Here is a 12,775-nt window from a genome sequence, read left to right on the forward strand (position 1 = left end):
AGGAGGATCGCGGTGGGAAAAGACAGCAGATGGGGACTCCGAATAAAATGTTTCCAGTAGTACATTTGCTCTGGTCACCGACTCTTATGTAATAGACAACAGAGTGAAATGTGAGAGTATGGAAGAGAAAGGGCCACGGTATTAGCGTTACTCTGTTGTGAAACCAGGGCTTTTGTAAATCTGCCCTGGAGGTAAGCTCCTTGAGGGTGAGAAAGACCATCTTTGAGTTTTGTAGCCTCAGAGCAAATAGATGTTTCTCATGACATCTGATCTCAAGGCAGGCAGTTCAGCATCATTTCAGGGCTTACTCAGGCCACTGGTTATTTGCTTTATTATTATTTTTTTCACATCATTGGATTCTCAGTGAAGGAAGTAGGTGTCTGACCCTGGAGTCTGCTCTGGTGTGTTTGATATTTCAGCGAATCTCACAACACAGGGTATCTTTGTTGTGTTTATCACAACCCTAATTTCACTGACAAGGTTGCTGAGATCCGAGAAGACGTACCTACGTGTCCAAGGTCACCCAGCTAGTAAGTGATGCAGCTGATATTTCCCCGGCCTCCAGACCTCTGTTCTCTCCCGGCTCCAGGCTGCATCCTTGTTTCCATCAAGGCTGAGAAGAGCCACGCCTGCCTTAGAGTTGTCTTATTAGCTTGGACCATACCCAGCATTTAGCTTTTCTGAGGAACCTCTCTTTTTAGGCCAAAGGGCCACAGTGAGCACCTCTCCACTGGACTGTTTGGGGTCCCACAGACCCCCCCTGGCAGTGTTTAATCTGTGGGAAATGTCAGTTGCCATTTCCTGTGGTGGTCATGGCCGAACGTTTCTGACCCGAGTCCATCTCCCAGCGGTTCCTCTGACAGCAGGAGAGAGGCGGCAGAGACAGTCTGGGAAGGCTGGGACATCAGGCTGATCACAAACACATGCGTGAGTTACATGGTTGGCTTTTCAGTAGCTTAAGTGACAGCCATTCACTTTGGGGATGAAAGACAACGGTCCTGCTAGACTTTTCTAAAGGTCAGTGAGCCTGCCCACATGTGTGGGATCGGGCTGGGAGCATCCCTGACCTCACAAAGCAATGGCCTCTGCTGTAAGCCTGCCTTTGCACGCGGGTTTTAGAGCCTGTGCCAGTGCTGGTGGGTTTTTTTTTTTAGATGGCAGATAAATTAGTCCCTGAGCTACTCCTTCCTTAGGGAATGTTGCATAGGACTCTGGAGATTAGGAGACTCCACCCAGAAATTTTACTTTGATATGTTCTGGAGGATGGTGACCCCAGTATTACAGGCTTTCCTGAGTCCCTTCTGTCACCACTATTGTATGAAACTCAAGTGAGAAGAATGAACCGAGAGTAATCAAGCAGAAAACTAAGGATGATGTGTTATGGATTGGGAAATTCGAGTGGAATTTTGTTTTTTAGCCAGACTGCTGTGTTTTTCCAAAAATCAGCTGTCAACAGAGAAGCGCCCGCCTCTGTTGTGTGGCGCTGAATGGGGCCATCCTCGAGTCATTCTGCCATCACCAGGCACCACGGTGACTACATGATGTTGTTTAGTCGCTAAGTCGTCTCTGACTCTTGCAACCCCATGGAGTATAGCCCGCCAGGCTCCTCTGTCCATGGAGTTTTCCAGGCAAGAATACTGGAGTGGGTTGCCATTTCCTTCTCCAAGGTATCTTCCCAACCCAGGGATCGAACCATCATCTCCTGCATTGGCAGGCAGATTTTTTACCACTGAGGCACCAGGGAAGCAGGGTGACTAGATGATGAGTAAGTACTCAGTCCGGGTAGTTGGCTTTTTGCATGAAAGCAGTCAGAAAAGCCCTGTTGGCCCTTGACTGCAGATGAACTTGTATGTAATTTGGAAGGCTTCTGGAGTGAAGATAGGAGATGGAAGTCAGTTGTCCAAAGGGCTTTGCTGCTTTCTCAGACCAGACGCAGGTCCATCTTAGTGACCAGGGTGTCTGAGAAACGCCGGCCATCGTGATCTCTGCCTGCCCACCATCACTGTGTTTTGCTCCAGCGCTCAAAGACAATCAGACAAGCCCTGGAGCTCATTGTGAACATATTAATTATGTTCTGTTTCCACAGGCTTTTCAGGAGGGTTTAATTGCTTTGCATTTATTGGCCTATTTTGAAAATGCTTCTCACGTTGGTGGGGGATGCTAGCATGACACCCTTCCCCCCACCCCCAAGTAGTGTACTTCCAAAGGGCCCCAGTCCTGGGGGGCTCCAAGGTCGGCCTGGGGAGGGCTGCTGAGTTTGCTCTGCCCTTTCGGTTACCTCCTAAGAATTATTTTTGGTGAAAACAAGCAAAGTGCCTGCTAGCTCAGAGCAGACACCATGGGAATGTGGAAGAGCAGTGAGTTCTCAAGGGGGCTGCTGGGGAGGCCATTCGGGTGGAGCCGTTGCACTGCCTCAGCACTGGCCCGGCCTCGGCATCCTGCCTCTCTCTTGGGGTCTTGGGAGTTTCAGGATCTGCCATGATTTGGTTAAATCCAGCCGTGAAGATTCCAGGCGCTCTGAATGGCCAGGAAGGGGTGGGGGTGGGGTGGACACCGAGGCAAGAATAAACAGTTCTGAGCATAAAGTGCTTCAGCTCCTCCCTGCCTACCCCCCTCCCTTCTGGAAGGTTGAAGCAGACAGTGTCCCTATTCTTTCCTGACCTTCTGCTTTCCACACCCATTCTTTATTCAGCCTGCAAACAAGCGGCTGTAATCATCTTAGGTGGCGAGATAATGCGGACCAGGGCACAGGGGGGCCGTGGCTGCTGGATGAACTGGCACTTGTAAACAATGGCTGAGCCCCCCTGTGCCTTCTGAGCCTCAGCTGGGACTCTGCGGAGCACATTTCCATTGATGGGAGGGAAAGGAGGTGGATTATTTGTATATTACAGTAGACAATAGTTAAGGGTCTGCAACTCCCAGAGGAGGGAATTATTGCAACAGTAGCCAGCTGACTGCTCACTGTCTAAATTGAGTGTGTTTAAAGAGGGAGTGATTAAAGTAGGACTAGTTATTGATTTTAAGTTGTTTAAAGGGAATTAAGGTCTGATAAGATCATCAGTATGATCAAGGGTTTTCATCACTTTTACTGTGAAACCAAGGATTTGGTTTTTATATTTGTGGATAAACTATCCTCAAAGAGATTTTCTTTGACATTTTAATCTTGGTTTATTCTAGTGCACACGTGGTACCTCATTTTTTCTTAAATCTGATGTATGTATATGTATGTGTATGTGTGTGTGTGTGTATACACACACACATACACACACACACACACGGAGCTTCCCAGACGGCACTAGTAGTAAAAGAATCTGCCTGCCAGTGCAGGGAGATACAAGAGATGGTTTAATCCCTGGGTCGGGAAACTCCCCTAGAGAAGGAAATGGTACCCAGTATTTTTGCCTGGAAAATTCCATGGGTAGAGGAGCCTCGTGGGCTCCAGTCCATGGGGCTACAGAGAGTTGGATACTCCTGAGCACACATATACACACTCACGAGTATAAAATAAAGCTTGATTTGTTATCTGCAGGTGAAGGGGAATAGTTGGGGAGCTCTCTAGTACTTCAAGGTTTCATGCTATACAAAATTCGAAAAGTATATTTAGTTAAAGCTAAATTAGCTTTTTAATGAGATAATGATCTAACATTTGAGTATCTGACAGACCTGTTGTTAATTCAATATAAAACTTGATTAAGGGAAATTTTCTCATTATCTGTATTAAAAACCAACAGTTTTCTGCTCTTACTGTGTGTAAATTTAGTCTAGCAGAAACATTATATGTTCTGCTTGATTGGGTTTGTTAAGCATTTAAATGGCAGACATCTTTAAGGTTCTTTGATACGATGTTTTCTAGATTAGAGCATGCTGTCAGAAAATTAATGTAATGTTCATTTGAAAAATCGCGCTCTCATCATGACCCTAATCTGAATAATCACAGTTTTTGCTTTTCAAATGTCTGCTTCCTGCCTACATGGTTTGTAATTTGCTTTTCTTATAACTTCTTTTCACTGAACCTGAAAATTGTTTTTTTCAAGGCTTTTTGAAAAGAGTTGAAACCCTGGCCTCATCCTGTCTCTGCAACAGACAAGTGTTTGGAAGCCATTTAAACGTTTAGGGTTTCAGTATGCTCATTTTAAAAATGGAGGGTATTAATACCTTTTCTGCACATTGCGGTGCTTTGGTGAGGACCAGTTGTGAAAACAAATATACCCACACATTGACAATGTCAAGTTCTAAACGTTAGCTTGCTGTTATTTTGCGCCAACAGGCTTTTTGCAAGTGTGATTTAAAGCTTCTTGTTTCACATGTCCTGGTGGTTGCTGATAATTTCTCCCATTTACTGGAAAGAGTATGTGTGTGGAGCCAGAAAGCCTGGGTTTGTAGCTGGGCTTTCAGTTATCAGCCAAGAGGCTTTGGGTGTGTTCACCAGTGTGGGTTTGGCCTCTTTGTCCATCTTGTGGGGGCCGTGTGTTCCTGCAGGCTTATTGTAGGCTTAGTAACGAAGGCGAAATGCTTAAGAAAGGGTGTCTGCTGGCCCACAAATTTAGATAAAATATGAGTTATAAAAGCAGTGATTCAAATACATGCAATTACAATCTCTTCCTAATTTTCTTTTCAAAGCGACTAATGTTAGTGGTTACTTATGCCAAGAGCTATTAGCTGTTTACATCTGGCCTGCTGAGTGATCTGGAGGTGTGGGTACATCGAGCCCTGGAACAGGCTTTTTCAGTCCACAGCGCGGGTGCAGGCGTCTGTAGAGCATAACTACCATTTAATGGTAGGGTTGATGAGGGGCCCCCCATTACAAAGTCTGAAAAACCAGAGAACATTTTTTAATCTGGAAGTCCTACCATATGTTTTTTTATGACATCACATTTTAAAATTCATGTTTGAGTAATAGGTAATTTTCAGCATTAATAACTTGACAAGCTTTCTAGAAAGGGCTGCCCTGGTGGCTCAAATGGTAAAGAATCTGCCTGTAATGCAGGAGACCCAGGTTTGATCCTTGGGCCGGGAAGATCCCTTGGAGAAGGGAATGGCTACCCACTCCAGTATTCTTGCCCAGAGAATACCATGGACAGAGAAACCTGGTGGGCTACCATCCATGGGGTCGCACAGAGTCAGACACAACTAAGAGACTAACATTTTCAGTAGAAGGAAAAGCCTTTGCACAGTGCCTTCATAAACGAGTGCCAACACCACTGGATATTTGTGGGTACCCCTGGATATATACAGTGATTACTGCTTATGTTGAACTATTTTTATTAGTTACCCAGTGTAATAATGGAGAAGGCAATGGCAACCCACTCCAGTACTCTTGCCTGGAAAATCCCATGGATGGAGGAGCCTAGGGGGGCTGCAGTCCATGGGGTCGCTAAGAGTCAGACACGACTGAGCGACTTCACTTCCACTTTCCACTTTCATGCATTGGAGAGGGGGATGGCAACACACTCCAGTGTTCTTGCCTGGAGAATCCCAGGGATGGTGGAGCCTGGTGGGCTGCCGTCTATGTGGTCACACCGAGTTGGACACGACTGAAGCGACTTAGCAGCAGCAGTGTAATAATTAACTAACTGTATTCAGACACCTAGATTAAGCTTTTTTTCAAAGTCAAATCAGATTTGCAGAAGGGACCTGAGAAGCTTGACCTTGATTTTGAAGATTCAGGACTAACTCTGTTTATGGGAGGATGGCATACACAGGCCTGTTTGAAAGCTTGTAGGCTGTGGTGGCTGGTCTCCTCTGGCAGGGGTTGGGTCAAGGGCAAGGCTCTCATGGCTCAGTGCGGGGATTCGGCATCAGAAACAGTCTCTTTGCTGCAGGTTGAAAGGCCCTTCTTGAAGTCAGTGTGTTCTCCAGGCCCTTGAAGAGCCCATTCTGTCCACTGTCTGGCCTCTTTTCCACCCAGTAAACCCCAATTCCAGCACACTTTCCTATTGGAACAAGATTTATAGGAAGGGTCCTCCATGAAGAAGAAGAAAAAAAAGAATCAATGAAACTTGCTTATATGTCATAACACTTTCAACATTAAGATTTACCTTTTTCTAAAAGATTTTTCAATGCGGATTATCTTTAAAGTCTCTATTGAATTTGTTATAATATTGTATCTGCTTTATGTTTTGATTATTTGGCCTCGAAGCACATGGGATCTTAGCTCTCCCCGACCAGGGGTCAAACCCGCACCACCTGCATTGGAAGGCAAAGTCTTAACTACTGGAGGCAATTTCCTAAGAGTTACCTTTCTTAAAACACATGCTGCTGCTACTGCTGCTAAGTCACTTCAGTCATGTCCAACTCTGTGCGACCCCATAGATGGCAGCCCACCAGGCTCCCCCGTCCCTGGGATTCTCCAGGCAAGAATTCTGGAGTGGGTTGCCATTTCCTCCTCCAATGCATGAAAGTGGAAAGTGAAAGTGAAGTCACTCAGTCGTGTCCGACTCTTCGTGACCCCATGGACTGCAGCCCACCAGGCTCCTCTGTCCATGGGACTTTCCAGGCAAGAGTACTGGAGTGGGGTGTCATTGCCTTCTCCACTTAAGACACATAAGAACACCTTATTTTTTTTTATATATATAATTTTTTTTTTTTTGGCCCCACTGCATGGTATGTGGGATCTTAGTTTTCTAACCAGGAATCAAACCCGTGCCCTCTGCATTGGAAGCACAGAGTCTTAACCACTGGACCATCAGGGAATTTCCAGACATCTTTTATTTTTAATGAGATTATCGCCACTGGTACAGAAATTCTATAAGAATCTTTAGCAGACAAAAACATTGTATTCATTTGGCTACTAGGAAGTTGTTAAAGCTTTCATTTTTAACATCCACTTACCTTCATGGGCCATTGAAATGGGCCCCACTTGGAGCCATGGTCAGCTGAGTGGGTCATGTTCTTGGTCAGGTGGTGTGGACAGAGTGGAAGAACCTGTAGGCGGCCTTTGGGAGAATCAGATGCTTCACATGCGCCCTTTCCCCTACAGGTGATGGCTGCACACAGGTAGGGTTGGCTGGACAGTGGTTTCCACGCTGTTCGTGCCAATTTGTTATTTTTCCACAAGGGTTCCCAGTTCGTTTGGTACACATCTCCTATGTGATCTTATCCAGGATAAAATAATCTGCAGGAGGTTTACTACTAGTCAATTTCTTGTCTACCTGAGGCTCTGATGTTGGGAAACTCTTTTCTTTATTGTAAGTAAATCCCTGGTTTTTGAGAATAAATGCAGGATTAGTGAGGGTGGCCAGACTCCAGGAACAAACTGAATAGAATGAGAGCTGATAAGTTAGGGTGTCTGCGTTTGGGAGCATTTTTTCCCTTTGAGCCTCAGTGTTAACTGAACAAAATAAATGAGAATGAGGACTTCCCTGGTGGTCCAGTGGTTAAAACTCCACTTTCACTGCCGAGGGCCTGGGTTCTATCCCTGGTTGGGGACTAAGATCAAACAAGCCATATGGCACAGCCAAAAAAAAAAGACCATGAGTATCCTAGTCTGGAGGCATTTACGCCATCAAGTATGAAACTAATCAAGACAATTCCTAGAATGCTTTTCTTAATCTCCAACCTTCTAAATTGCTCCTCGCTGAAGCCTTTATTATAGAAAATATACCCTGCATGCTACTCCCTTTTCTGTGGCTTTTGGAAGAGTTGTCCATGATCGGGCTACAAGACTGGAACAAAACAATGTGAGGTGATGTCCAGTCTGCATTGTGTTTAGGAGCTGGTCTTTCTAGGTGTTGACCGAGGTTCAAGTGTATTCATTCCACAAATATGTATTGAGGGCCTGCTATGTGGCTCGCGCTGCTCTGGACACTGGGAGACTCCAGGTGTCTGCTTTCCTAGTGCTTACCTTCCCGTGTGGGTGACGGATGAAGAGTAGGAAGAAACAGATAATATTTGATGGTGGTAGGAGGTCGGAGGGGCTTTAAAGTGGTGCTCGTGGTAAAGAACTTACCTGCCATGCACGAGATAGAGAGGCGGGTTCGATCCCTGGGTCGGGAAGATCCCCTGGAGAAGGAAAAGGGAACCCACCCCAGTATTCTTGCCTGGGAGAAATCCCATGGACAGAGGAGCCTGGCAGGCTACACTCCATAGGGTTGCAGAGTCGGACATTACTGAAGCGACTTAGTACAGCGCAGATTGGAGGGGTAGGGCCTGGGGCTAGAGACAGTGGGGTAGTGGGCATTGTGTGGCTTCTGACCAATCTACCTACTGTGAGCTTGGCCATGAGCTGGGGAGGAGCTCTTTAAGGAGAAACCATCACAGGTGACCAGCCTCCTGCGCCTGGACCCTGGGAGAGGGCAGGCTGGCACTGAGGGAGGGGCAGCTGTGGCCCCCTAGAGAGGGATGGAGGCGGGATGAGTGTGGTGTGTGGAGCCCTGGGGAGACAGCCCCAAAGGCTGGACGTTGAACTGACAGCACTGCGTTGGCTGGGCAGGGAAGGAGGGAGCCAGGAATAACCCCTGGGTTTCTTCTGTATCCCAGAGTCTTCATGTTGATCCCAGAGTGGGGTGGAGATGGGAGATGAAGGGCAGGGGAATGGAAAAAACCAAACCGATGTATATTTGAAATAGCGCACAGGTTTTATCTTTAGAATCATGAGTCACGTAGTTCCAAGATTGGTGTGGCGGGACAGCATTTTAAGGACATTTGCGGGTGTGTTATAATTCCTGGGCAATTCATAGGGATGAGCCCCCTGAAGTTTGTTCTTTGCAGGCAATGTCTGACTCATCTTACTGCCTAGCTTGTGTCTTAGGGACACAAGTTCAGGTCAGCGTTTGGTTTGTATCTAGGGTTTGATTACCTGCAGAGATGGCGTCATTTATGATGAGGATTCTGTAAGGAAAGACTGGGAGCGGGGTAAATGCTGAGAGGCTGCGATGACTAAGCCATGCTCGTTTTTGGTTTCCGGATCCACGAGACCTGAACAGACATCTGGTGATGCTGTCTCGTGTGAGAATTTCCGGAGTCCCTGGGCTGTATTGCACACGTGTTTCCGGAAGTCTACAGGTGACTGCAGAAAGTTCACAGTACTGCAGGGCAGGGGTGGACGGGCGACTCCGCCCTGTCGCATAGACCTGGCTTCTCAGTGCCCTCTGTCTGGCTTGTGTAGGATGAGTTGGATGAACTCCGAGCGGAAATGGAAGAGATGAGAGACAGTTACTTGGAGGAGGAGGTTTACCAGCTGCAGGAGCTGAGGCGGGAGCTGGACCGCGCCAACAAGAACTGCCGAATCCTGCAGTACCGCCTCCGGAAGGCTGAGCAGAAGAGGCTGAAGGTGGCGGAGACCGGGCAGGTGGACGGGGAGCTTATCCGGAGTCTGGAGCAGGACCTGAAGGTGAGCACAAGGTGGACAGTGGGCGGGACTTGCCTTCCCCAGAGAAGCCGGGGGGAGTTTCCGTACAGTTTCACAAGTTTGCCTCGAAGGTGTCTTAGAGATCCAGTTTAGGTCAGCGTTTGGTTTGAATCTAAAGTTTGAATGCCTGCAGAGATGGCATCATTTATGATGATGATTCTGTAAGGAAAGATTGGGAGCAGGGTAAATGCTGAGAAGGCTGTAAGACCTGAAGTGCAGCCCTCAGGACCCACTTACACGTGGTCTTTTTTTTTTTTTTTTTTTAATTAATTTATTTGGCTGTGATGAGCCTTAGTTGTGGCACATGAGATCTTCATACTGTCACGTGAGATAATCTTCATAATCTCTTGGGCTTCTCTCGTGGCTCAGCTGGTAAAGAATCCGCCTGCAGTGCAGGAGACCTGGGTTCGATCCCTGAGTGAGGAAGATCCCCTAGAAAAGGGAAAGGCTACCCACTCCAGTATTCTGGCCTGGAGAATTCCACTGACTCTATAGTCCATGGGGTGGCAAAGAGTCAGACACGACTGAGTGACTTTCACTCATTCACTCACATAAAATTTTTAGTTACTGCCCCAGGGCATGTGGGATCTTAGTTTACAGACCAGGCACCCCTGCCAAAAGAATAAATAAATAAATCATAGATCTTTAATTTAAAAAAAAGAATTAATACCTGCCCCCACTGGTCTGATCATTCTTTAGAAATTGTGCAAAAACTCCTAAAGATCTGGAATGTTTTAAAAAATTGATTCATTATCAGTTCAGTTTTAGTCAAAGATCACTTTTAAAAGTTGACCCCAGTCACTTAACATTTTTTGTTATTTTAAGTTTCTAGGGTACAAAAATGCTGGACTTACCGTAACCCAAGTAAGACTTGTAGTAGTGACTTACCTGAAAGATAAATAGGGTCGAAATTACAATTGTTTAAAGTGTCTTTGAGAATCATCAGTGGAAGTGGGAATAAGGTGAAAATACCCCAGACTTTCTTCCATTTGTCCTTTCCACTGAGGCCTTTCTCCTGCCCCAGTTATCAAATCATTTATCTAAAGATGAATTATGTATAATGTCCTTCTTATTATCGGAGTCCCTATGAAATCTCATTTAGCCTTTCATTACGATAACAGGAAAAGAATCTTTGTAACTCAGATTTATAAACCAATAACAAGATGTCATTCAGTGTGATGTAAAGGTGATTTATATTTCTGTTACAAAATCTCCTTAGTTCCTTTTAGAAAGTGAAAATGTTGAACTGCCTTTATAGCATTTGAATGTTTTATCAGAGTAGACAATTTAAAACCTGACTATATTAAGTATGTACTGAATACAGAATTATTTTTTTAAGCAAGTAGGGTTCTTTAAAAATTATTTTGAGAAACAGAAATGTTTATTTGATGATATTTTACAAAATTATTTGTTATTCATTTTATTTATTTATTTTTGGCTGCGCTGGGACTTCTCTGCTGCACGTGGGTTTCTCTCGTTGTGGAGAGCAGAGGCTACTCTTCCATCCAACACGCAGTGTGGGCTTCTCTGGTGGCAGAGTACAGTTTCTAGGTGCACAGGCTTCAGTAATTGTAGCACGTGGGCTTGGAAGTTGCAGCTCGCAGGCTCTAGAGCACATGCTCAGTAGCTGTGGTGCAGGGACTTAGTTGCCCCGAGGCATATGGAATCTTCCCGGACCAGGGATTGAACCTATGTCCCCTGCCTTGGCAGGCAAATTCTTAACCAGTGGACCACCAGGTAAGTCCAATGATCATTTTTAACTGATCATTTAAAGCATGTGCTCCTGGAAGACTTGGCATTCTAAGCAATATTCCAGAAGGAACAGGGCTGTGGCAAAGTGGCCTTTTAATCCAGATGAAAGTCATACTTCCCCTGAATGTGGATTTCATGTTCTAAACTAATACCCCTTCCTTTAAATGTAGGCTTGTTAATATTGCCAGGATCTTTGCTCTTTGGTGTAACACAATATTCCTTAGTGATTCTGCCTCTGAAGTGGTTTGGAGGTGCCCTGAGCACACAGAAGGCTTCCCATCAGATGACTGTGTCTGTGGGTTGATGCAGGTGGCCAAAGACGTATCGGTCCGATTGCACCATGAACTTGAAACCGTGGAGGAAAAGAGAGCTAAAGCGGAAGACGAGAATGAAACTCTCCGACAGCAGATGATCGAAGTGGAGATATCAAAGCAGGCCCTGCAGAACGAGCTGGAGAGACTGAAGGAGGTGAGTCAGGTGGATGGGGGCTTGCCCCTTTCGAACATGGGACTCCCAAGTGTCCTATTTTTTTTTTAATTTAATTAATGTGTTTTTATTGTGGTTGCACTGGGTCTTCATTGCTGCGCGTGGGCTTTCTCTAGTTGTGGCAAGCAGGAACGCTCCTCTAGTTGAAGTTCGCGGGCTTGTCACTGCGGTGGCTTCTCTCATTGCCAAGCACAGGCTCCAGGCCAGCGAATTTCAGTAGTTTCAGCATGCAGGCTCGAGAGCTCCGGCTCAGTGGTTGTGGCACGTGAACTCAGTTGCTCTGTGGCTTCCAAGTGTCCTGGTCTTACTGTGGTTTAAGGCAGGGGATGGCCAGCTACGGTTTGTATGGCCTGGAAACTAAGAATGGTTTTTACAATTTTTATAGAGTTGGGAAAAAAGTATGAAACAAACCTGAAAAAGCAATGACGATGTGACAGAGGCTGTGTTGCTTGAAAAGCCTGAAATATCTGCTCCCTGACCCTTTACGGAGAAGGCTTGTTGAACCCTGGTCTCAAGCTATTTTTTTATAATTTCCGTTCCAATGAGCTGGCTGTTAGTTCCCTTTATGGGTCCATGTGGGGTGTATTATTACTAGAATACAAAATTAGGCAGTCTCTTTTTTCTCGAGAGCCTTCTCTTCCAATGAGCTGGAAAATATGTTATGCTTGTCCATTATCTGTGTCAACAGATGTGGGTGTGTGCTGCCTGTGTCTGTTATGCAGCCAATATGATTTAAATATAGATTTATTTTACATTTCAGAGAGTGACTGTGTTCTAGCAAAGTGGTCTAGACAATGCATATGTATTTTTTTTTTCATTTGCAACGGTAATGCAAATCCCGTTTTGTTGTTGACATCCAGTATAAGATTAAAGCTGAATGTCCTCTTGGAAAATATCCTGCATATTGATGAAGGTACAAATTGTGGTGAGGGTTTGAGATGATGGCTAAAAAGCCAGCATGTTATGTGCCAACACTTAGCACTTCATGGTTCCTTTGGATTCACTTCATGATTCAGCTGCTAATCCATCTACTGCTCCACCCACACTTCACTCAGACCCTGGACTGGGCCCTGGGGAGGCAGATGCCCTGCCTTCAAGGTGTTTACTGAGCCAACATGTTATGGATTTGTGTAAATTCTGTGTATGTTGCCACTTCCATGAAAACACCGCATGTTCTATTTATTTGTC

At 45.6% G+C, this 12,775-nt stretch overlaps 1 protein-coding gene across 4 annotated transcripts in view; it reads left to right on the plus strand.

The window, feature by feature from the left end:
* MTCL1 (microtubule crosslinking factor 1) overlaps positions 1-12,775 on the plus strand; it is a 114,738-nt gene that overhangs the window by 2,513 nt on the left and 99,450 nt on the right. For all 4 annotated transcript variants that reach the window (XM_055559482.1, XM_055559483.1, XM_055559479.1 and 1 more), the window contains exons 2-3: positions 9,107-9,331; positions 11,411-11,569. In XM_055559482.1, coding sequence (XP_055415457.1) covers positions 9,107-9,331; positions 11,411-11,569 — 384 coding nt within the window. The remainder of the gene's footprint in view (positions 1-9,106; positions 9,332-11,410; positions 11,570-12,775) is intronic.

The sequence above is a fragment of the Bubalus kerabau genome, chromosome 21 (assembly GCF_029407905.1).
Source record: "Bubalus kerabau isolate K-KA32 ecotype Philippines breed swamp buffalo chromosome 21, PCC_UOA_SB_1v2, whole genome shotgun sequence".
NCBI classification, from domain to species: domain Eukaryota; kingdom Metazoa; phylum Chordata; class Mammalia; order Artiodactyla; family Bovidae; genus Bubalus; species Bubalus kerabau.